At 45.3% G+C, this 25229-nt stretch overlaps 1 protein-coding gene across 1 annotated transcript in view; it reads left to right on the top strand.

The window, feature by feature from the left end:
* Positions 1 to 25229, top strand: part of SEMA5A (semaphorin 5A) — a 354982-nt gene that overhangs the window by 321673 nt on the left and 8080 nt on the right. The window contains exons 16-20 of the mRNA XM_003407895.4: positions 4445 to 4663; positions 10756 to 10926; positions 14030 to 14185; positions 16147 to 16194; positions 24499 to 24710. Of these exons, the coding sequence (XP_003407943.2) occupies positions 4445 to 4663; positions 10756 to 10926; positions 14030 to 14185; positions 16147 to 16194; positions 24499 to 24710 (806 nt within the window). The remainder of the gene's footprint in view (positions 1 to 4444; positions 4664 to 10755; positions 10927 to 14029; positions 14186 to 16146; positions 16195 to 24498; positions 24711 to 25229) is intronic.

Genomic DNA, 25229 nt, shown 5'->3' on the forward strand with positions numbered 1-25229 from the left:
AAGGTTACAAATAAGAGTTTAGTGTAAGAAATAAGTTAGAAATTTACAGCAATAAGACCACCTACTTCTAAACCAAACCAAACCCATTGCCGTCAAGTGGATTCCAACTCATAGCGACCCTATAGGACAGAGTAGAACTGCCCTTAGGGTGTCCAAGGCTATAATCTTTATGGAACCAGACTGCCACACCTTTCTTCCATGGAGCTGCTGGATGAGTTCGAACTGCCGACCTTTTGGTTAACAGCCAATTTCTTAACCAGAGCGCTACCAGGGATCCAGAATCTCTACAACAGCATATAATTCACAATGTGAGGATATAATAAAAAATATTTCAATATATAAAACCAAATTCATTCTGAGTAGATTCTGACTGATAGAGACCCTATAGGACAGAGTAGAACTGCCCCACAGAGTTTCCAAGGAGCGCCTGATGGATTCGAACCGCCAAACTTTTGGTTAGCAGCCGCAGCTCTTAAGCACTATGCCACCAGTATATAGGTAACAATATATAAAAAAAAAAAAATTTTTTTTTTTTTTTTTAATATAACAATATATAGGTAACAAAAAATACATGCTTCATACTCAAAAGAAGACAAACAAGGTAGGCCAACCCAAGATGGCTCAGAAGTCAAAATTATCAGACAAGGATTTTAAAGAAGCTATTTTGACTCTGTTTTGTATGCTTGCAGTCATGATAAAGACGTCCATCTCAACAAAGAAATATGGTTGTCAGTGAATCGGTTCCAACTCCTGGCAACCTTATCATAACATAAAAGTGTTTGTTGCCCGGTCCTCCACCATCTTCACGATTGTTGGTATGTTTGGGTCCATTGTCTTGTGGCTATTGTGTCAACCCATTGATAGAAACCATAAAAAAAGAACCAAATTTTAAAAGTGAAAACTATAATAAATGAAATAAGTAGAATTCACCAGGCGGTCCTAGCAGCAAATTAGAGATAGCAGAAGAAAAGAGTCAGTGAACTTGAAAATGTTGTTGTTTTTGGTGTTATTGTGTGCCGTTGAGTCAATGCCAGCTCATAGGGACTTCACAGAACAGAGTAGACCTTCCCAGTGGGATTCTAGCCTGTAATCTTCATAGGAGCAGATAAGGAGATCTTTTCTGCCATGGAGCCACTGGTGGGTTTGAACTACCGACTTTTCAGTTTATAGCCAAGTGCGTAACCGTTGTGCCACCAGGGCTTCTTGAACTTGAAAATAGATCAGTAGAAATTATCCAGTTTGAAGAACAGAAAGAAGACATAAGGAAAGCAGGAAGGAAGGAAGGAGGGAAGCAAAGAACATTGCCTCAGGGACTTTGAGGCAATACCCAAATCTATAAAATACAAGTATTTGGAGTTCTGGAAAGAGAGGAGAGGAAAAATGTCCCCACTTGCCTCTGAATCAGAGGTCTTAAATATCTAGTGTTAACGGTTTTTGTTTAGGTATCTGACTTAGGCATCTCTATATTTTTTAGAGAATGTATATGTTTTGATTTTTTTTAAAGCCTTTAGAAAAGATTGCTTGATCTGCTCTATATAAGCTCCTCTCCATTCAGACTCCCCCTGTCAGCCACAGTTAAAGCCTTTGGTTTGTATTTGTAAGACTGGTGGAAATCTGAGTGTCATCTCAGGGCAAGTCTACTCTTTATTGGGCCTCCTTTGAGGAGTGGCAGTTTTCTCCCTGAAGCCCACCCACCCCCTCAGCGAATGCTGACAGACACCCGTCACAGAAAAGGCATCTCGGATAAAGCAAGCCCGTGAGGGGTTTTCTGTCATGTTAAGCTTTCTCTCACTTAAGGGGAGAATTTCTGAAAAGAATTTTTTTTTTCAACTCTAACATTTTCTGCCACATAGTATGTTTTCTCTGTCTCTACTCTTTTAAAATTGGAACTGAGAACATATGGCACTCACTGTTACTTATTTGCTGTAATAATCGCGCGGTAGAAATCAGGGTAGTACCTTAATGATCTAGCTTCAGGCACTAGCTAAGAATGGCCAGTGGTGAATGTCAGGTTGCCAAGCAGTGTCTGAAGGCTGCTGTAATATAACTTTGTTATATTAATATAACTCCGTAGTCCCTAGGTGGTGCAAACAATAACACATTCAGCTGCTGACTGAAAGGCTGACGCTTCAAGTCCACCCAGAGGCACCTTGGAAGGAAGCCGTGACAATATACTTCCAAAATGTCAGTCACTGAAGGACCTGTGAAGCACGGTTCTGCTGTGACACACGTGAGGTTGCCAGGAGTCAGAACTGACTCAATGGCAACTGGTCGGTTCAGGCTGGGTTTTTTTTAATAAACTAACTTTAATCTGAAACTGAAGAGAAATTTGGTAGCCGTGTCTTATGCCCTTTGATTTACCATTTGATACTGCAGGAGAACCAGCACTGATAGAGAAGACCGCATCGGAATCAAGAGAGAAGGACACCCACTCTTACAATCTCCCTGACTCCTTGCTCCAGTTAGAGTGGCCTGTACGAAGGAAAGATACATCATAAAATGTCCAGAGATAAATAACTGAAGACCCACCTGTGTGATTGCTAGTTAGGGTTGCCAGAAAAATATAAGATGCCTAGTTAAATTTGAATTTCTGATTTTTTTCAGAATTTTTTTTGGCAGGGGGGAACGAGTTTGACCCAGACCTTTTTTTTTTTTAGTATAAGTATGTCCCATGCAATACTTGAGACATACTTGTACTAAAAACGTTATTTGTTTTTTATCTGAAATTCAGATTTAACTGGGTGTTCTGTGTTTTTATTTACTAAATCTGGCAACCCTATCTGCAGTTCACCAACTAATTTCCTTATTTCAAAGCAGGTTCTACAATATCTGGTTTCTTTTGACATCGGTTTAAAAAAAGAAAATGAGTGATACTAATTCTCTGTACACTAACTTTATTCTACCTTCTGAACATGTATTCTTTTATTCCTTCCATTCTCAGATACTTACAAAACCAAAACAAAGTTTTGTGTAAGGTTAGTAATGAGTGGCACCAACAGTTAAGTGCTCAACTAGAAGCCAAAAGGTTGGTGGTTCAAACCCACCCAGAGATGCCTTGGAACAAAGCCCTGGTGACCTGCTTCCAGAAGGTCACAGCCTTGAAAATCCTGTGGAGCTGTTCTGCTCTGTACACACGGGGTTGCAGTGAGTCCGAACCAATTGGGCAGCAGCTAACAACGACGACTGTAGAAACTAAGGAAAAATTCAATACACGTTTATAAGAAATACCCTACATTCCCTCTAATGGAGTATCAGGGCCACATGAAAAAGGACTTGAGCCTTCATGTGTCCTAATGGCCAGTCCCCACACCATGCACACGTTTGGTGTTGATATCTTGAAAATGCAATGGACTGTTTGCCTCCGATCACACAAAACGAGACTTAATTCTGTAAAAACCAAACCAAACCCGTTGCCATCCGATCGATCCCGACTCACAGCAACCCTGCAGGACAGAATCCGGCCCATGGTAGGCCCTCAAAGCTGGTTAACTGTTACTCCCACGAGGACAGCTCCTTCTCCAACTGCTGCTACTGCTGCTTCTACTCCTAGGCTCGTTCCCAGGGAGGCACATTTTGTTCAGACGTGTGCCCTGGGCTTCATGGGTCTTTGGGGACGCATTGGGTTCTGGGGCAATGGCTCAGTCCATTGTGGTTCTGGAGGAGATCCCAGCGTCCATGGCTGCTACTCGGCAGCCATTAGCCCAGCACCTTCACCAGGCTAACTCACTTTGTAAAGTTTGAAAGATGAAGGAACAGGTTTAGAAAAGGTCCAGGTCGTGTTTCCAGTTATCCAGATGGACAGCTTTAACGCTGAACACTTCTTCATTGTGTGTAACCAGTTATTGTCGAGCCAGCTCTGACTCATGATAACCCCATGGATGTCAGAGTATAACTATGCTTCAGAGGGTTTTCATGGATGATTTTTCAGGAGGCAATCACCAGGCCTTTCTCACAAGGTGCTCTGGGTGAACTTGAACCTTCAGCCTTCTGGTTAGCAGCCAAGCTCGATAACCATTTGCACCACCCAGACACTCACCATTACAGTGTATAAGGGCTGCTAAATTCCACCTGTATTTCAGAACACATTTGTAGGTTCTGGGATTTTTGCTTGTTTGTTGTAGAATTCCCAAGGGTAGTACTGAGATTATATTTTCTTTGTAAGGAAAGGTTTCTCAGAACGATAAGTGAACTACTAGTAGCAGGAGACAGATTATTTGTAATGACTCTGCCACGTGTGCACCTTTGTTTACCAGTGGCTGCAGAGTTACAGGACTCTGTCACTCAACTGTGTTTTTCTTTCCTTCTGAAATGTAAAAAGTGTTCACTGAACTTGAGAGTGTGGTTGTAGAAACAAAGCAGGCAGGAGACACAAAGGGAAGTCAGCGTGGCAAACGGTCTGCCCAGCAGCTCCTAACGGATTTGTGTTCTCGCCCTGTCCTCGCAGGCCTTTCTGGGGACTTCCTGAGAGCGGGAAGGTACTCTGCCCACACGGTCAACGGCGCCTGGTCGGCCTGGACATCCTGGTCCCAGTGCAGCCGCGACTGCAGCCGTGGCATCCGGAACCGGAAACGGATGTGCAACAACCCCGAGCCCAAGTATGGGGGGCTGCCGTGCCTGGGGCCCTCCCTGGAGTACCAGGAGTGCAATGTCCTGCCCTGCCCAGGTGAGTGCAGAGAGCACCTGGGAAGGTGTGGGGGCCAGGAGCCTGGCGATCCCTGTGCTGTGCTCTTAATAACTATCTCAGTGATGTTGTAAACCGTTGGATTGACTCAGTGTCTCAGTTACCTAGTGCTGCTGTAACAGAAACACCACAAGTGGTGGCTGTGAAGAACAGAAACATGTCTCACAGTTCAGGAAGTAGAAGTCAAGTTCAGGGTACCGCCTCTAGGAGGAGGTGCTCCCTTGTCAGTAGTCCTGCGAATTAATTCCTTGGCGTTCCTCACATGGCACCTGTGTGTGTCTGGGACTGTTCTGTTCTTTTTAGAACTCAGAAGTGATTAGGTTTAGGATCCACCCTACCCAGGTATGACCTCATTAACGTAACAACAGAAGAACCCTATTTCCAAACAGGATCACACTCACAGGTACAAATGCCAGGAATCCAACACATAACTTGTGGGGTCACAATTCAATCCATAGTACCCAATGTGGTTAAAAAGGAGAAAACAAGGATAATGGAGGCGTCCTCGTGCCTCCCTCAGTGCAGCCGACCTGCGGCCAAGCCCTGAGTCATTCCCCATGTGTGACGACCCTCCGTGCAACCCTCTTTTCAGGCCGGTCTTCAGCTCTGATTCCTTGTGGAAAAGGCTGACATCTGTGCGCCCTCAGTGAGTCTGCCTTCCGCAGCCATGTGTCAGTCCATCTCGTTGAGGGTCTTCCTCTTTTCTGCTGACCTTCTGCTTTACCAAGCATAATGTCCTCCTCCAGGGACTGGTCCCTCCTGATAACATGTCCAAAGTAGGTGAGATGAAGTCCCATCATCCTCACATCTAAGGAGCATTCTGGCTGTACTTCTTCCAGGACAGATTTGTTCCTGTAATGTTCCCGCTCCGATGGCTATGCTGCTCCTCCTAGGATGCCTCTGCTGAATTCCTCCAGCCTCAGGGGACTCCTCCTCTGACTACCCAGCCTTCCCGGACAGGCTGATGCCGAAGAGCTGAGAGAGGTCAAAGAGTGGGTTCTTTCCCACAGCCCCCAGTAGAGAGAGTGGAGCATCCTCCCCCAGGGGCTGAGAGGGGCCAGTGGTTGCATCATTACATTAGGGTCCATCCTATAAATAGGAGGAAGGAGGGAGCCGTGGGAATGGGGGGACCCTCATGCACCCTCCACAGACTGCAGACAGATTTCCTCGCTGCCTTGGTAGAACATGTACATTCCTCACAGATGCTGGGATGTTGCGGGTCCCAGAGTGCATAGAGTCACAGCCCATCTCAGAGACACTCCACTGAAATGCTCTGCCTGTTGTTTTCATACCGTCTGATTTGGTGGTCAGACCAGGACCCTGTGTGCATAACCGTAGTATCTCGAAATAGCTCTGCCCTCGTTTTCCATCGGGTGTTGGGAATTGAGAGTGGCCAACACCACTTCCCACTTGTGAGTCGGCAAGTGCCCGGGCTGAGGGGTGCAGATGTCAATCCTCTGTCGCCTTCTAGAGCATTCCAAAACCTGAGACAGGCTGGGACTCAGCAAGAAGGGGTTGGAAGCCCCCAGGGCTGTGGATGCCAAATGGACTGCCCAGTGGGAGGCCCAGCTTATTGGGCAACTTTCCCTCGTGTAGGCACTCTTCTTGAGAATTGACTCGTCATTAGCCCTGTTTTTTGTTTTTTTTTTTTAATTATGGACACCTTCAAACCTGGGCACTGCATTTTATTGAAACAGAATTCTATCATGTGATTAAATATAAAAATAAGTCTTAAGAAACTATATGAATGTAAAGACCCTTTCACCTGATTAATGAGAAATCTGATCCCCACATTGTAATGCGTGTAATGAACTGCATCAAGGGTTTCAAGTCGAGCCCGTGCAGAAATGATCATTTTTTTTCACCCTCTGGTTTTTATCTAACTTCTATCTTTCTTCACTAATCTAATTAACTCCATCATTGAGAACTAGCTTGGCCTTTCTCTTTCAGCCCTTGTCTGTCTCATTTAACGCTGGATTCAGCTCTGAGGACTCCAGAACCAACAGAGGCTTCTTTGTTGCTAGGCAATATTCAAATAACGTGAAAGCATCCTCAGAGTTTTATTTCAACCCCATAAAATCTAACGCAGGAAACAAACTCCTTTAATCAGATTTAACTAACATGGTTCCCCTTTGTTAAGAGAAAAATGAAACTTCAAGGGAGAAAGTGTACTGAGTGTGGATAAAATGGAGGGTCCGACTCTTAGAATCGGGATGAGAAATGAGAACAGGGGTGTTTTGTACAGAGAGCATCTCCTAGACACTACAGCGTGCCCGGGGCACTCTGTACTTCCTTATCCTGAAATCCTGGCGTCCCCGTTCTGCTCTGTAAACTACAAATGACCTAGAAGAGGGTGAGACAATGATGTGTCCTGAAGGAGAGGGGGACAGGAGGTGGGACCAGGAACTTTCTGTTAAGTGTCTTAGTATCCCAGAGCTGTGGAACAAAGTACCACAGAGTGGGTGGCTTTAAAGAACAGAAATGTATTGTCTCACAGTTCTGGAGGCTGGAGTCCAAGTCAGGGTGTCGGCCGCATGGATTCCTCCCTCCTGGGGCTCTGAGAGAGGAACTGCTCCATGTGTCTCTCCCAGCTCCTGGCAGTTCCAAGAGTTCCTGGCATTCCTGTGCTTGTGGCTGTGCCTTCTTCTGTCTTCACCTGCTGGCTCACTCCCTCCCCCTCCCCTCCCCCTCCCCTCCCCTCCCTCTGTGTGTGTGTGTGTGTGTGTGTGTGTGTCTTCTCTTAGCAGGACAGCACTCCTATAGGATTAGAGCTGATCCTACTCCAGTATGACCTCATTTTAATAACTGATGACATCTTCAAAGACCCTATTCCCAAACAGGGTCACATTCACAGATACCGGGGTTAGGACTTCAACATGTCATTTTTGGGGGACACAATTCAATCCATATCGCAGGGGATCCTTCAGGAGCCAGGAGCAGGGCTACCCCTCAGCAGACCTGTGTGTACTCCAGGGAACCAATACCAAATCTGCCCATGTCCCAAGGGGGTGTCCGATGCAGGACCACCTCACGGACCACGTACGAGATTCCCGACATGCAGGTGTGAGTTGTCTGAGCTTTCCTTGCTCTTTAGGTTGCTAACAGTCGTACTTTCTGTTATTGCCATTGTTTTTGTTTTACTGTAGGGGTTGGGGCATTCAGCTAGAATGTCTAGAAGAAGAATTTTTGTCTTTTTCTATGGAGCTGCCTAATCCGTAGCTTTCATTTGGTCAAGTATAATTTTCTGTAATGAATTGCTTTGAAATTTGCATTCAGTCTAGTGTATTTGTTCATCTACCATTCTCAGGATAAATTAGTTGGTGATCCTAGCTATGAGGAGATTCTATGCAATGGCAGAGCTGTTATATGAAACCCTAAATTATGGATTGAATTGTGTCCCCCTAAAATATGTTATAAATCCTAACCTCTATGCCTGTGGTTATAATCCCATTTGGGAAGAGGTTGTCTTTGTTATGGTAATGAGACCAGATTAGTGTAGGGTGTGTCTTGAGTCAGTCTCTTTTGAGATATAAAAGAGATTAAACAAACAAGCAAGTTAGCAGAGACAGGGAAGAGAGATACCAAGCACATGAAGACTACTCAGGAGCAGAAACTCAGAAGAGGCAAGAACCTTCCTTCAGAGCAGACAGAGAGAAACGTCCCTTAGAGCTGGCACCCTGAATTCTGACTTCTAGGCTCCTAACTGTGAGAAATAAATTCCTGTTTGTTAAAGCCATCCACTTGTGGCATTTTTGTTACAGCTGCAGTAGATAACTTAAGATGCCCTAGCTCTGTGTTGTAACCTGGCTCTGCATACAGGTAGCCAAGCTTTAGGTTCCAGCTCCACCCTACACTCTGCTGCCTCACCTCTGTGTGCCTGGGCCCACTTATTTCTAGTGTCTGAAAAGTGGACCCCTCCTCAAGAGGAAAACCAAGCCCTCCCTGTGGCTGGTCAACACCTTTGCTGTTACGGGCACTGGTGCATTCTTGTAATGCAGTCCTGCCTGGAGATTGGGCAGTTTTGGGATCTGAAATGGTACGACTCTGTATAATGACATCACATTGAGGTTTTGGATCTGAAACAGTGTGACTGTGTAGACATATCACATTCACGGGTTTGGGATCTGAAACAGTGTGACTCTGGGTAAAGATGCCACATTCACGAGTTTAGGATCTGAAATGGTGTGACTCTGTATAGAGATATCACATTCACAGGTTTAGAATTTGAAATAGTGTGACTGTGTAGAGACATCACATTTGCAGGTTTAGGATCTGAAACAGTGTGACTGTATAGAGATGTTACGTTTGCAGGTTTAGGATCTGAAACAGTGTGACTGTGTAGAGACGTCACATTGGCAGGTTAGGGATCTGAAACACCGTGACTCTGTACAGACGTCACATTGGCGGGTTAGGGATCTGAACAGTGTGACTCTTTAGAGACGTCACATTGGCGGGTTAGGGATCTGAAACAGTGACTCTGTAGAGACGTCACATTGGTGGGTTTAGAATGTGAAACAGTGTGGCTGTGTAGAGATGTCACATTTGCGGGTTTAGGATCTGAAACAGTGTGACTGTGTAGAGATGTCACATTGGCGGGTTAGGGATCTGAAACAGTGTGACTGTAGAGATGTCACATTTGCAGGTTTAGAATCTGAAACAGTGTGACTGTGTAGAGATGTCACATTTGCAAGTTTAGGATCTGAAACGGTGTGACTGTAGAGATGTCACATTGGCGAGTTAGGGATCTGAAACACTGTGACTCTGTAGGGAGGTCACATTGGCAGGTTAGGGATCTGAAACAGTGTGACTCTGTAGAGACGTCACATTGGTGGTTTAGGGATCTGAAACAGTGTGACTCTGAAGAGACATCACATTTGCGGGTTTAGGATCTGAAACAGTGTGACTGTAGAGACGTCACATTTGCGGGTTTAGGATCTGAAACAGCGTGACTCTGTAGAGATGTCACATTGGCGGGTTAGGGGTCTGAAACAGTGTGACTCTAGAGACGTCACATTGGCGGGTTAGGGGTCTGAAACAGTGTGACTCTGTAGAGACGTCACATTGGCGGGTTAAGGATCTGAAACAGTGTGACTGTAGAGAGATCACATTTGCAGGTTTAGGATCTGAAACAGTGTGACTCTGTAGAGACGTAACTGGCGGTTTAGGGATCTGAAACAGTGTGACTGTAGAGATGTCACATTTGCAGGTTTAGGATCTGAAACAGTGTGACTGTGTAGAGGCGTCACATTGGCGGGTTAGGGAGGGATCTGAAACAGTGTGACTGTGTAGAGACGTCACATTTGCAGGTTTAGGATCTGAAACAGTGTGACTGTAGAGATGTCACATTGGTGAGTTAGGGATCTGAAACAGTGTGACTGTGTAGAGATGTCACATTTGCAGGTTTAGGATCTGAAACAGTGTGATCTGTAAAATTACATCACATTGGCAGGTTTGGGACCTGAAACAGTGTAACTCTGTAAAATGACGTCACATTGGCAAGTTTGGGATCTGAAACGGTGAGACTCTGTAGAGGCATTACTTGGGGGTTTGGTATCTGAAATAGTGTGACTCTGTGTAGAGACATTACATTGGCAGGTTTGGGATCTGAAACAGTGTGACTCTGTATAATGACATCACATTGGCGGGTTTGGGATCTGAAACAGTGTGACTCTGTATAATGATGTCACATTGCCAGGTTTGGGATCAGAAACAGTGTGACTGTATAATGGCGTCACAATGGCAGGTTTGGGATCTGAAATAGTTAGACTGTATGTAGAGGCATCACATTGGGGTTTGGGATCTGAAATAGTGTGACTATGTAGAGACGTCACATTGGCGAGTTTGGAATCTGAAACGATGTGACTGTGTAGAGACATAACATTGGCAGGTTTGGGATCTGAAACGATGTGACTCTATGTAGAGGCATTACATTAGGGGTTTGGGATCTGAAATAGTGTGACTCTGTGTAGACATTACATTGGCGGCTTGGGATCTGAAATGATGTGACTCTGTATAATGATATCACATTGATGGGATTGGGACCTGAAACCCTGTGACTTTGTGTCCCTCCCCAGTGGATGGTCTGTGGTCCTGCTGGTCCTCCTGGTCCAAGTGCTCGACAACGTGTGGTGGTGGACACTACATGCGGACGCGCTCCTGCTCAAATCCAGCCCCAGCCTACGGAGGGGACATCTGCCTGGGGCTGCACACAGAGGAGGCACTCTGCAACACACAGCCCTGCCCCGGTGAGTGCATGTGGCCTCGGGCCATCCCACACACTCCTCTTTCCTCAACTCACTAGGTAACAGTGATGTGCCACGTTACAGTAAGCTCTGCAAGGGGAGAGCAGATCTACCTGACTGTTATCCTCTTAGTTTCCTACACTGGTATAACAGAAATTCCACAAGTGAGTGGCTTTAAAAAACAGAGATACATTTTCTCATAGCTTAGGAGGCTAAAAGTCCAAATTCAGTGCACCAGCTCTACAGGGAGGCTCTTCTTTGCCTCTCTCAGCTTCTGGGAGCCACCAGCAATCATGGCTTCCTGGGCTTGTAGATGCTTCTACCTCCATTGTCACATGGCATCTGTCTTACCCTGTGTCTGTCTTTCTGTGTCTGTTCTTCCCTTTATAACAGACCACTCAGAAGAGATTAGGTTTAGGACCCACCCTACTCTGGTATAACCTCATTAACATAACAAAAGAAAACATCTGTGTCCAAACAGGATCATATTCATAGATACAGCGCCAGAACTTAGCCTGTTTTGGGGGGACACAATTCAGTCCATAATACTCTTGATGTGACTTCACACCCCATAGTTGTAGAAGACAGTAGTTGTCACAATGCCGCAGGCTCAGCATGAGGGTTCAGGTTCTTTATCCCACTAGCAGGAGAGTATATATCACATTTTATTATAAAATCCAAATTCCCCAGTTAGAAGGGGAATTGGCCTTGATAATTAGTCACTAATGACCACCAGGAGCCCTGGTGGTGCAGTGGTTAAGCACTCAGCTGCTAACCAAAAGGTTGGCAGTTGGAACCCACCAGCAGCTCTGTGGGAGAAAAAACCTGGCAATCTGCTCCTATAAAGATTACAGACTAGAAAATTCTATGGGGCACTTCTTCCCTGGCCCCAACTCACAGCACCTAACAACAACAGTTACTCAGTGGGCCCTTGTTGTGCCAAGGGGAGAGAAGGGCTGGGGAAGGGACTAGCTATCGGATGGTCCCCCAGGTCTGAGGTCTGCCTGGGGGATTGCCTATGCCCATTTCACTGCTCAGCATTGGCAACCTGCCGGGACGACCAGACGTCTTCTTTCAGCACCTGGAGACTTGGCAGGTTCCCTTGGTTGTTGGGAGGCCCCACCATTCTTTTCATCTCATTGGGCTCTTCTCCCCCAAGCTGGCCGTGAAGAGGAATGTGTGGTCTGGTATTCCCCTTCTCCCCTGCTTTTATCAGCACACCTGCAGGCCCCTTTCGTGAAGGGATTTCCCTCTACAAGGAGAACTCGAGGCCCCAATTCAGCCCAAAGGTGCTTTTGAAACACATACTTTTTTTTAGTTTGCTCTTGCAGATGTTTCCAGAAAGTTCCAGTGACATAGAAAACTGCCTTGGAACCAAGTGTCACAGTCACTTTGGAAATTGGCGCTGTACACATTTCTAAGGAAAAAGTGTAACCGTTCACGCAGATCGAGGCACAAGATCAGTTTTAAGTAGTGGCTGCACTACAAAAATGATGCTTAAGTATAACAAGGGGAAAAATGGGAACTGCGAAGAAGAAAACCTTTTAAAAATGTTGGTTACTAATATTTTATGAATAATACTGACAGTCCTTTTTTTAAACTTCCAAACTTAAATATGAGTATGATTCCTTTCTTTTCAAACATTTATAGACATAAACCAAAAAACCCACTGCTGTTGAGTTGATTCTGTCTCATAGCGACCCTAAGGGTGGAGTAGAGCTGCCCCATAGGGTTTTCTAGGCTGTAATCTTTACAGAAGCAGGCTGCCACATCTGTCTCCCACAGAGCGGCTGGTGGGTTTGAACCATAGACCTTTTTGTTTGCAGCTGAGCACTTAACCACTGTGCCACCAGGGCTCCTAAGTAGATTTAAATCCTAGCAAATCTGACACTTGAGGGCAAAGTTACTTTGCATTATTCATCTTCTTGCCTTGACCCAGGATACCCAAGGCTTGTGTGTTGACCTTATGACCCTCAACAACAGTCCCCATGGGGAAAAATGACTTCTAACCCATGTAGAGTTTGGCTTTGGTGAACTGACTCTCCGGAATTGTTTTTATAACAGAAGGAGAACGTTTGTGGTAACTTGAAACTTCTGTTCCTTGTGTGGAGTCGGGGGGAGCACTTTCTCATTAACACATGTGTTTTGCTTTCTCAAAACGTGAGTGTTTTTCCTACTTGAGCCTCAAGGCCTGTGAGAATTTCTCAGGAAAGTATCTAAGGGCTGGTGGCTACTCTGCCTTAGCGTGCAGACATTGTAGTTGTTGTGTGCCATCAAGTCAATTCCAATGCTTAGCAACCCTATAGGTCAGAGCAGAACTGCCCAGGAGGGTTTCCAGGTAGCTGCTGGTGGATTCAAACTGCCAACCTTTTGGTCAGCAGCCGTAGCTCTTGACCTGAACCACCAGGGCCCAGTGACCCTGTAGAACAGGGTGGAACTGCCTCGTAGGGTTTCCAAGGCTGTAACCTTTAAGGAAGCAGACTGCCATGTCTTTCTCCCGCAGAGCAGCTGATGGGTTTGAACTGCCAGCCTTCTGGTTAGCAGCTAAACACTTACCCACTGTACCACCAGGGCTCCTTTTCCAACTCATAGTGACCCCATGTGACAGAGTAGAACTGCTCCCACAGGGTTTCCTAGGTTGTAAATCTTTACAGGAGCAGATCACCAGACCTTTTCTCCTGCAGGGCTGCTGGTGTGTTCGAACCACCGACCTTTCATTTTGCAGCTAAGCACTTAACCACCATGCCACCAGGGAGGGAAATGTCTGTGTTGATATTTCTGCCCCAAAGTGATGGTCTGTGCAAAAGTGGACCTCACAAATCAGCCCCTTGAATGTCTAAATTTGATTACTTCATAGATAAAAATTGTGGATTTTAGAAAATTTATTTTAACCTCGTTTTTATTAGGATCTACGTACACTTTGATTCATTCTCACTTGTATTTACTGGACTGGTCAGGAGACACGACTCCATGCATTTGTTTATATGCAGAACCTTTAAAACCATCATCTGAAACCTAGAATAGCATGTTGACCTTGCTGGAGTTTGCAGGTTGATTGATATTAACGGATCGGTTCTGCCCCCTCTTCCCCGCCTGGTCACTGCAGAGAGCTGGTCAGAGTGGTCGGACTGGTCCGAATGCGATGCGTCTGGAGTCCAGGTCCGCACCCGCCAGTGCATCCTTCTCTTCCCTGTGGGTGGCCAGTGTTCCGGAAACTCCACGGAAAGCCGGCCATGCGCTTTTGATTCTAACTTCATTCCAGGTAAGGGCAGACGTGTTTGTCAATGTGAATAAAGTCATTTCCAACACCCGGGAGAGAACATGATTCGTAGGTCAGAGTTATCAGTCCTCTGAGGCCTTATTTGGTGAAACAAAGCCATATTCTGTCAACTCATGGTTTCATATAACAGCAGGTTTAGACTTGAATTTCATTCATTAGCTTAAGGTTTTTTTCAAGCATAATGTCCTCTGTAATTTATTGACTAATTCAGTCAAAATTTTGCTTGAAAGAATGAAAAAAATTTGAGGGGTTATTTTATTATTGGGTTCAATGCTCTGGCAGTGCTGGGTGTGTGTCTGCACAGAAAAAGGGCCCTTCTCTGTTTCTCTGCAGCTTTAACATATTGGGGAAAATGGAGACCCCTTGTCCTACTTTCCTAAAATACCACAAAGTGGGTGGCTTTAAAGAACAGAAATACATTTTCTCACAGTCCTGGAGGCCAGAAGTCCAAATCAGGGTCTCATCCTGAGTCTCTGAGAGAAGAACTACTCCTGCCTCTCTCCCAGCTCAGGTGGCCACCCGCGATCCTTGGTGTTCCTCCGCTGATGATAGGTGCATCTGCCTACATCGTCTCCTGCTGTCTTCTGCCTGTGTATGACCCCATTTCTGTCTGCCCTGCTCTTTTGTAAGATGCCACTCTCAGAAGGGATTAGGACTAGGACCCACCCTACTCTCCTATGACTTTGTTAACTGAAAAAGTCTTCAAAGAAAGACTCCGTTTCCAAATGGAGGTGAGGACTTCAACATACGTTGGGAACACAATTCGACCCAAAATAGTCACCATGGTCATCTTGGGGAAGCAGTTGATTGGCCCTCATGCCACAGACTTTCCAGAGTAAAATCAGTTCTAAGTATTAGTGATAGCGGATCACCTATTGCATGCTCACTGTGGGCAAGGTGCTTTTCCCATAAATCAGTTGCCCATGTGTGCCAAAGCAAACACCAATTTGTTACCAAGCAATAACAGGGCTTAACCCTATGAGCCAAGTTTGCTCTGTTTTTGTCTATTTGTAGAAAATTTAATATTTTAGAGAAAATTATTAGCTTTAGACTTTTAAGACATCTGATCATGTATGGTATAGAACTCTAGGAATACGTGCTGTGCTTTGTTTTTCTTTTTAACCATGGACCTATTTTTAATTCTTTCTTTGTAATGAAACAAGAGGAAGACTCTCAATGAGGTAGATTGACACAGTGGCTGTGACAATAAGCTCAAGCATAACAATGATTGTGAGGATGGCTCAGGACCGGGCAGTGTTTCGTTCTGTTGTGCATGGGGTCGCTGTGAGTCAGAGTCGACTCGACGGCACCTAACAACAACAATGTAATGAAACATCAGTACAGGACAGAGCCAAATGTTTGGACTCCCAGGATGGTGTTTCTCCTTGGGGGTTCAAACAGGAGATGCATGCTCTTACTGGCATCTTACTTGTAGATTTGACATGTGGTACATTGGAGAGCAGGGAGGGGCTCCCGAATGGTGACCGTGTTTGTTGTGGCAGCTTCCTTTGAGCTCTCGTGACTTGGTCCCTCTACAGGGGTTGGGCCACACTAGCTTTGACAAAACAAAGAATCTGGGCAGGAACACCACAGGCAAGCCCTGAACAGGTTTCTCAGCAGGCAGATGGCATCGTTGCAGAAAATCCACACACAGCCTGGCCTTAGGTTGAAGCCAGTGGCCTGGGCTCAGCCAAGGGGACTGTGGAATTGTATTTCTATGTTTGTGAATTTCACCCCTTCCCAATCAAGGTGGCCTCGACTAGCTATATCTCAGGCTGGTTAAAAAAAAAAAAATGAATATCAGGGTTTAAAATACTTCAGACTTCCGGAAACTTGACTCATGTGAAAATCAAAATCATACATTTTTTTCTCGAGTGAAGCACTGATGCGATCTTCTTCCCCAGCACCATGTACTCATTGTGGTTGGGTGTTTGTTTTCTCAGAAGTGTCTGTGGCCAGATCCCGTAGCGTGGAAGAGAAAAGGTGTGGAGGTGAGTGCTTCCTTTTGACTAACTTCTCATCGGTTTCTGATGTTTTCCATCATTTTCTTTCCATATGTTCTAATTAATTTCTTATTGTGGTAAAAAGATATATAATACAACATTTTCCAATTCACAAGTTTTCAGTGTACAGTTCAGTGACATCGATTACATTGATCATGTTGTGCAACCATCGTCAACATCCGTTGCTAAATTTTCTATCACCATTAACAGATACTCAGTGCCTCCCAAACAATGACTTTTATGTGATGTTCCTGCTGTTGGCCAAGAATGACAAACTGGAGAAACTCCTGGATCCCAGACACCTTATGTCATTGTCGTATAAATGTTAGTGGTCAGTGTTTGACATCTGGACCAGTGGTTCTCAACACGGGATCCCTAGACCAGCATCGCCAGCATCACCTGGGACTGGTAGAAATGCAGGCTCAGGCCCTCTCCCCTGGTCTACAGAATCAAAACTTCTGGGAGGGTAGTCCAGTAGTTTGTGGTTTACAGAGTCCTCCAGGTGATTCTGATGCAGGCTAAGCTTCATGAACCTGTGATCTTGATATTAGTGACCGTTAGATTTCCCATGAGCAAAATAGAATTCAAGCAGTTTGTTTATATTTACAGTATATTTATACTGCAAGCTCATGCAGTTAGCCTCGACTCTCTAGATTGCTGGGATGGGTGGATAGGTCGATGGATGAGCGCTGTCCGGTCTACTCCAACTTGTGGTGACCTTAGTTACAACAGAAGGAAATTTTGCCTGGTCTTGTATCATCTTCGTAATCACCAGCATGTTTGAGTGCCATCTCACTGAGGATTTTCCTCATTTTCGTACTTCACCAAGGAAACCCTGGTGGCGTAGTGGTTAAGTGCTACTGCTGCCAACCAAAAGGTCAGCAGTTTAAATCTACCAGGTGCTCCTTGGAAACTGTATGTGGCAGTCCCGCTCTGTCTTACAGGGTCGCTATGAGTCAGAATTGACTCAATGACAACGGGTTTGGTTTTTTGGTACTTCATCAAACACGATGTCCTCCTCCAGAGAGTGATCCTTCCAGATGATGTATGCAAAATATGCTGGACAATGTTCTGTTGCGCTCCATAGGGTTTCCTTTGGCTAATTCTCAGAAGTACATCACCAGGTCTTCTCTTCTTTGTCTTAATCTGGAAGCTCTGCTGAAACCCATCCACCATGGGTGACCCAGCTGGCATTTGGAAAACCAGCATCATAGCAGCACACAAAGTCCCCCTTAGTGTTTTTATACAAGTCACTGTGTGTCAGACATTGTATTAAAGGCCGTAGACAGGAGCGCCGTATTAGGTCCTCACGAGGCACTGCAGTGCAGGGACCACAGATGCCTACACAGATGCAGGAGAGCTTGGGAGGTCCGCATTTCTCATATCACTGATGGCTAATGTGAAGCGTGTGCTGTGCTGTGTGTCACGGAACACCCCGAGTTGGAGGCAGCTCTCGGAAACCAGGCTTTTCAATGATCCCCCTTGAGTCAGGCCGCAGTGAAGATAAGGGTGCTCCTTGTGGTGCCCTCCAGGTCCTTCAGGGAAATGGCCTGGCCAGACCATGTTGCAGTCCCCTGAGAGATAGGGCGTCATGGCTTGGAGAGTCTGGATAGGGAACGCAGAAAGGGAGGCAGCCGTGTATTGTAATCTGTGCTTCACAGAAGGAAGCTGTGAAGCCCAGAGAGGTGAGATCACTGTGGTGATCCCAGAGGTCATTAGGAGTGGGGCCAGGTTTGGATCCCACAGTTTGATCTGAGAAATGCTTTAACCCAACACTGCAGGGAGTGAGGACTGATCATCAGGGCCACAGGACGACATCCAGGGGGACACAGCCCATGGCAGTCCTGATCAGGTGACCTTCTTGAACAATGCCAGGCCCCAGCTTCTCCCTCCCAGCCCAGGTCAGGGGTGGAGCAGTGCTCACAGGGACACTTCCATCCTAAGGGGGACCAGGCACAGCTGGGTCACCATCTGGTGCCTTGGCAGAGATGACCCTGGCTTGCCCAAGGTTCACAGACCACCTTCCCCTGTTTGCCCTCAAATTTGTGGGGTCCACCCCGGGCCTTGAATACCCAGGATAACAAAGTGTAGAATCCATCCCCATCCCAAAGTGCTACTTCTGTGTGAATGAACTACTGTGTCAACAGCTGTACAACCAAGAAGCAAGCCTTGTAAAGCCATTGACCACCTTACAGAAACTTTAGTTACGACATTCAGAACTGAGTCTATGGATCTCCTGGCGGCCGACACTGACATGTGAACATAGATGGGTAGATGAGCAGCTGGATCTTCTTTTGGGGCTGATGGGTAAAAAGTTACCTCGCAAGGATGGTTTGGGTGTGCAGGAATCTTATGTTTGTTGAAATATCAACAGACTCTGCACAGAAAGTCAACTAATCAACCAACTGGGCAGTTGTTCTCTAATCTAGTTTTACTGACCAGAACAACAGCAAAAAATCATATCCAAAGGAAAAGAGCCACCCTGAGCAAATTTAGTCGGCACAAAAACATGCCCCTACTGAAATTTCTCAACTTATTGTTGTTCGTAGGTGCCCTCCAGCCAGTTCCAACTCATAGCAACCCTATGAATGAAGCACTGCCGAGTCCTGCACCATCCTTACAATCATTGTTATACTTGAGCCCAGTGTTGCAGCCACTGTGTCAATCCACCTCAATGAGTGTCTTCCTCTTTTCCGCTGACCCTGTACTCTGCCAAACATGATGTCCTTCTCCATTGACTGATCCCTCCTGACAACATGTCCAAAGTATGTAAGACTCAGTCTCACTATACTTGCTTCTAAGGAGCATTCTCGTTGTACATCTTCAAAGACAGACTTGTTCATTCTTTAGGCAGTCCATGGTACATTCAGTATTCTTTGCCAACACCACAATTCAAAGGCGTCAATTCCTCTTCGGTCTTCCTTATTCATTGTCCAGCTTTCACATGCATATGATGCAATTGAAAATATCATGGCTTTGGTCAGGTGCACCTTAGTCTTCAAGGTGACATCTTTGCTTTTCAACACTTTAAAGAGGTCATTTGCAGCAGATTTGCCCAATGCATTGCATCTCTTGATTTCTTGATTGCTGTTTCTGTGGCTGTTGATTGTGGATTCAGGTAAAATGAAATCCGTGACAACTTCAATCTTTTCTCCATTTATCATGATGTGGCTTATTGGTCCAGTTGTGAGGGTTTTTGTTTTCTTTATATTGAAGCGTAATCCATACTGAAGACTGTGGTCTTTGATCTTCATCAGTAAGTGCTTCATGTCTTCTTCACTTTCAGCAAGTAAGGTTGTGTCATCTGCATAATGCAGGTTGTTAATGAGTCTTCCTCCAGTCCTGATGCAGTGTTCTTCATATAGTCTAGCTTCTCAGATTATTTGCTCAGCATACAGATTGAGTAAGTATGGTGAAAGGATACAACCCTGACGCATTTCTTTCCTGACTTTAAACCACTCAGTATCCCCTTGTTCTGTCTAAACAACTGCCTCTTCATCTATGTATAGATTCCTCATGAGCACAATTAAGTGTTCCGGAATTCCTGTTCTCTGCAATGTTATCCATAAGTTGTTATGATCCACACAGTCAAATGTCTTTGCATAGTCAATAAAACACAGGTAAACATCCTTCTGGTATTCTCTGCTTTTACCCAGGGTCCATCTGACATCAGCAATGATATCCCTGGTTCTTCGTCCTCTTCTGAATCTGGCCTGAATTTCTGGCAGTTCCCTGTTGATATACTGGTACAGCTGCTTTTGAAAGGTCTTCAGCAAAATTTTGCTTGCTTGTGATATTAATGATATTGTTCTATAATTTCTGCATTTAGTTGGATCACCTTTCTTGGGAATAGGCATAAATATGGATCTCTTCCAGTTGTTTGGCCAGGTAGCTGTCTTCCAAATTTCTTGGCATAGATGAGTGAGCACTTCTAGCTCTGCATCCGTTTGTTGAAACTTCTCGATATTCCATCAATTCCTGGGGCCTTGTTTTTCGCCAATGCCTTCAGAGCAGCTTGGACTTCTTCCTTCAGTACTATCGGTTCCTGATCATATGCCACCTCTTGAAATGGCTGAGCGTTGACTAACGTTTTTTGACATAATGACTCTGTGTATTCCTTCCATCTTCTTTTGATGCTTCCTTCATCATTTAATATTTTCCACATAGGATGCTTCACTATTGTAACTTGAGGCTTGAATTTTTTCTTCAGTTCTTTCAGCCTGAGAAACACTGAGCGTGGTCTTCTTTTTGGTTTTCTATCTCTGGCCCTTTGCACATGTCATTATAATATTTTGTCTTCTCTAGCTTCCCTTTGAGATCTTCTGTTCAGTTCTTTTACTTCATCATTTCTTCCTTTTGCTTTAGCTGCTCGACATTCAAAAGCAAGTTTCAGAGTCTTCTCTGACATCTATCTTTGTCTTTTCTTTCTTGTCTTTCAGTGACCTCTTGCTTTCTTCATGAATATGGCCTTGATGTCATTCTACAACTCATCTGGTCTTTGGTCATTAGTGTTCAACATGGCAAATCTATTCTTGAGGTGGTCTCTAAATTCAGGTGGGATATACTCAAGGTCGTACTTTGGCTCTCGTGGACTTGCTCTGATTTTTTCTTCAGTTTCAACTTAAACTTGCATATGAGCAATTGTAGGTCTTTTCCGCAGTTGTCCCCTGATGTTCTGACTGTTCTGACTGATGATATTGAGCTTTTCCATTGTCTTTTTCCACAGATAGAGTCAGTTTGATTACTGTGTATTCCATTTGGTGAGATACATGTATATACTCACCGTTTATGTTGCTGAAAAAAGATATTTGCAAAGAAGAAGTCGTTGGTCTTGCAAAATTCTATCATTCTATCTCTGGCATTGTTTCTGTCACCAAGGCCATATTTTGCAACTACCGATCCTTCTTCTTTGTTTCCAACTTTCACATTCCAGCCACTAGTAATTATCAATGCCTCCTGACTGTACATTCGATCAATTTCAGACTGCAGAAGCTGATAACAGTGTTCAGTTTCTTCACCTTTGGCCTTAGTGGTTGGTGCGAAAATTTGAATAATAGTGGTATTAACTGGTCTTTCCTCTAGGCTTATGGATATTATCCTGTCACTGACAGCATTGTACTTCAGGATAAATGTTCAAATGTTCTTTTTGATGATGAATGCAACACCATAACACCATTCCTCTTCAAGTTTTCATTCCTGGCATAGGAGACTATATGATTGTCCAATTCAAAATGGCCAATACCATTCCATTTCAGTTCACTAATGCCTAGGATATTGATGTTTATGCGTTCCATTTCATTTTTGACAATTCCCAATTTTCCTAGATTCATACTTTGTACATTCCAGGTTCCGATTATTAATGGATGTTTTCAGTTGTTTCTTCTCATTTTGAGTCGTGCCACATCAGCAAATGAAGGTCCCGAAAGCTTTACTGCATCCACGTCATTAAGGTTTACTCTACTTTGAGGAGGCAGCTCTTTCTCAGTTGTCTTTTGAGTGCCTTCTAACCTGGGGGGCTCATCTTCCAGCACTATATCAGACAATGTTCCACTACTGTTCACAAGGTTTTCACTGACTAATTGGTTTTCAGAAGTAGACTGTTGGGTCCTTCTTCCTAGTCTATCTTAGTCTGGAAGCTCAGCTGAAACCTGTCCTCCATGGGTCACCCTGCTGGTATCTGAATACCAGTGGCATAGCTTCCGGCAACACAGCAATATGCAAGCCACCACAGTAAGACAAACTGACAGACACACTGGGATTCTCCACTTAGAGAGCTATTTTTACCTGCATGAGACATAAAGAGGATATAATCATCACAAAGACATCAGCTGGACCCCCTCCTGGGGCACCTGCAGGAATGATCCCTGTGACTAAGGACACAGCATCTGCATGTGGAAGCACCATGTGTCTTTGGTATGTGGTAGCGAAACGAGCAGAGATTATTTTATAGGCCCGTGGCACTGACCCTGGGTAGTGCTAGCGCTAAAGTAGAGAAAGAACGACAGGTGAGATACTGGTCCATCTTAGACACAGTGTCGGTGTCCCAGTAAAGATTCCAGAGGCTGAGCAGCTGCCCCGAATGCTTTTCAAACTGCTACAGGCTGGGGACTCTGTGGTCCTAGAGGCTTCCTCAAAAAAACAGAAAAGCTTTATGAGATTCTCTTCCTGTATGAAACCAGTGAGCAAATAAACTGGACGTGGAAAAATGAGGTGGTTGTCAAGAAGTCCATCATTACCTGCAGAATGTTCTAGCAACATCCACCTGGATTACCCAGCCCTTAGTGCCGCACACCCCAGTTGCCTCCGTTAGGAGTTGCATGTTCATTTGGAATGGGAATGCATTTGGAGCTTGCCAGTACGGCTGATGGTGGACCACAGAGAAAGCAGCCATTCTGCACAGCATGCACACCTCGGGCTCCAGTCCCTAGAACGGGGGTGCCCAGGAGCAGAGCTGGGAGGGTGAAACTCCACGTTTGATGACAGTCAAGGGATGCTCATACTCTGCACAGAGTGGGACCTTGCTCGGACCCTGGGCCACCTCTAGGGCTGTGGTGAGTCCAGGAGGATGAGGCAGGGCCCGAGAGTCCAGGGCCTGGTCTCTCTCTCTGAGTGGTTAATGAGGAACCCAAACTCCAATTATCCTAGCCCCATCTGTGAGGTGATCCTCGAGTCCTGGACACAGCGATCACAGCACACGGTGAAGGGGACTTTCAGTGTCCCCATGGTGGAGACTGGGGGTCCCCATGGTGGAGACTGGGGACAGAGGGCAAATACTCTGGGCTGGGTATAGGGACGGACCCCTGCTCCTTCTCAGCCCTGAGAGCCCTGAAGTCCTGCTAGGCAGCCAGGTGGGGGTGGCACAGTCCCCAGCATCCTGGTGGCACTGTACCCATGGTGCTGCCTGGAGGGGACACCATGGCGGGGGGGGGTAGGAGGCCCTGGGGGTAGATTCTGTGCAGGTGGAATGCACCCAGCAGCCATGGCGGCCAACATGTAGAGACAAGGTCCCGTTCTGCTCTGCCTGGTTCCCAGCAAGCCTGGCTTCCTGAGCAAGCTCCCAATGCTACTGTTGTTTCCGGAAGGCGTGACAGAGTTACCACCATGAGATGAACATCTGTTTCTTTGCTGTGGTTCCTCACACAGGTCATGTTGGGTTATCTTGTGCCACACAGGCCAGTCCTATTTTAGAGACATAAGTCCATGTCAGCTGGATTTCTCGACTGGTTTATATTCATAACTCAAGGAAAATAACCCAGAGGATCAGGGCAGGTGCCACTAAATGGGAAAACAACATGAAAAAGCGAGCATTTCATGGCCACTTAAAGGATCCTATTTTATGCCTTTAAGACATATTGTTTATTTCTTTGGAGTAAGCCATTTTCTTTAGAAGATTTCCAAAATGTAATGCATATGAAAACAAGTGGTGTGCAGAATAACATTCATGTGCACACGCATGCACTCACATGCACACACACATAGACACACTACACTCCCTCAGCAGATCTATGGTCATATGTGTGCAGAATATCTCTAGAAGGTGACAGGAGATAGTGGCTGCAGTCTTTGCCTCTAGGAAAGGCAATTGTGTGGCTGGGGACATTTACACATTCTACTGTTGTTCAATGTGTACAGGTTCATGATAAAAGATATATTGGAGGGAGTTATTGCTGATGAGGAGTTGAGCTGCTGTTTGGGGTGATGAAAAACTTTGGAAATGGAGTGTGGTGATGTAATTAATATCACTGAATTGAACACTTAAAATGGTTAAAATGGCTATTTTCGTTACATATATTTTACCACAGTAAAGTTTGTTGTTGTTGTTGTTATTAGGTGCCGTTGAGTCATAGTGACTCTGAGTACAACAGAACAAAACACTGCCCAGTCCTCCACCATCCTCACAATTGTTATGCTGAGCCCATTGTTGCAGCCACTGTATCAATCCATCTCATTGAGGGTCTTCCTCTTTTTCACCAACCCTCTACTTTACCAAGCATGATGTCCTTCTCCACATTTTGGTCCCTTCTGATAATAGTGTATTGCTAATGTATTAAGGTTTAAGTCATATCCAAAAACTGGTCCTGATCGATATAAGCCTTAAATTAAATGCATTGCTCTCACTGTAGAGAAGCTTCTTGGTGGTCACGGCATTTCAAGGGAAGGTACTAGGATTTCTTTAATTTTGGAATGGGTTTGGAGATGTTCACTTTGTCTTCTTCTTCCATCGAAGCGTATGTGCTCTTGGGTACTGTGTTCTTTCCAAGTGTAGCATTACCCTTGGCCCTGTCTTCCCAGAGTTCAACATGTTCCACATGATAGCTGTGGGGCTGAGCAGCTCCATCCTCGGCTGCCTGCTCACGTTGCTCGTCTATACCTACTGCCAGCGCTACCAGCAGCAGGCCCACGATGCCACCGTCATCCACCCCGTCTCGCCAGCCCCTCTCAACACCAGCGTCACCAACCATATCAACAAGTTGGACAAGTATGACTCTGTGGAAGCCATCAAGGTGAGGTATCGGCAGGGATGGCTGTAGCCAGGTGTGCACAGCACACAGGTGGGCCCTGGGGGTGTTAGCTGAGCTCCGAGGTGGTGGAGGTGGCAGGGCAGACAGGGTGGGGACAGGGAAAAGGGTCCCTTTCATGATAACTACCTTTGTTGGCTTTGTTTTGCCTGTGAAAAGATGACATCTCATATTGGAGATGTAGGTTAAAAAAGAAGACAGCAACAGAGAAAATGCTGGAAAATATTGAGTCATTGGCTAATGGCCAGCTCAGCCTCAGATGTGCCTTCTGAATACAAAGAGAAGTTTTCCATCAGAGAACTCCAGGCCAAGGTCTTGGTTATCTGTCCATAGTAATCAGAGAGCTACTAAAACATCTACTTGGCTATCTGGGATAACTGAAGGATCCGTTAATTTTAAGTTATTAATTACAGTGTTAGGTTTTTCTGGAGAGTTGGGTTTTGGTTTTTTACACCCTCTGCTTCTCTCGGAAAATTCCTGCCTAAAGTTCAAATTCAAAAATAG

The sequence above is a fragment of the Loxodonta africana genome, chromosome 2 (assembly GCF_030014295.1).
Source record: "Loxodonta africana isolate mLoxAfr1 chromosome 2, mLoxAfr1.hap2, whole genome shotgun sequence".
NCBI lineage: Eukaryota > Metazoa > Chordata > Mammalia > Proboscidea > Elephantidae > Loxodonta > Loxodonta africana.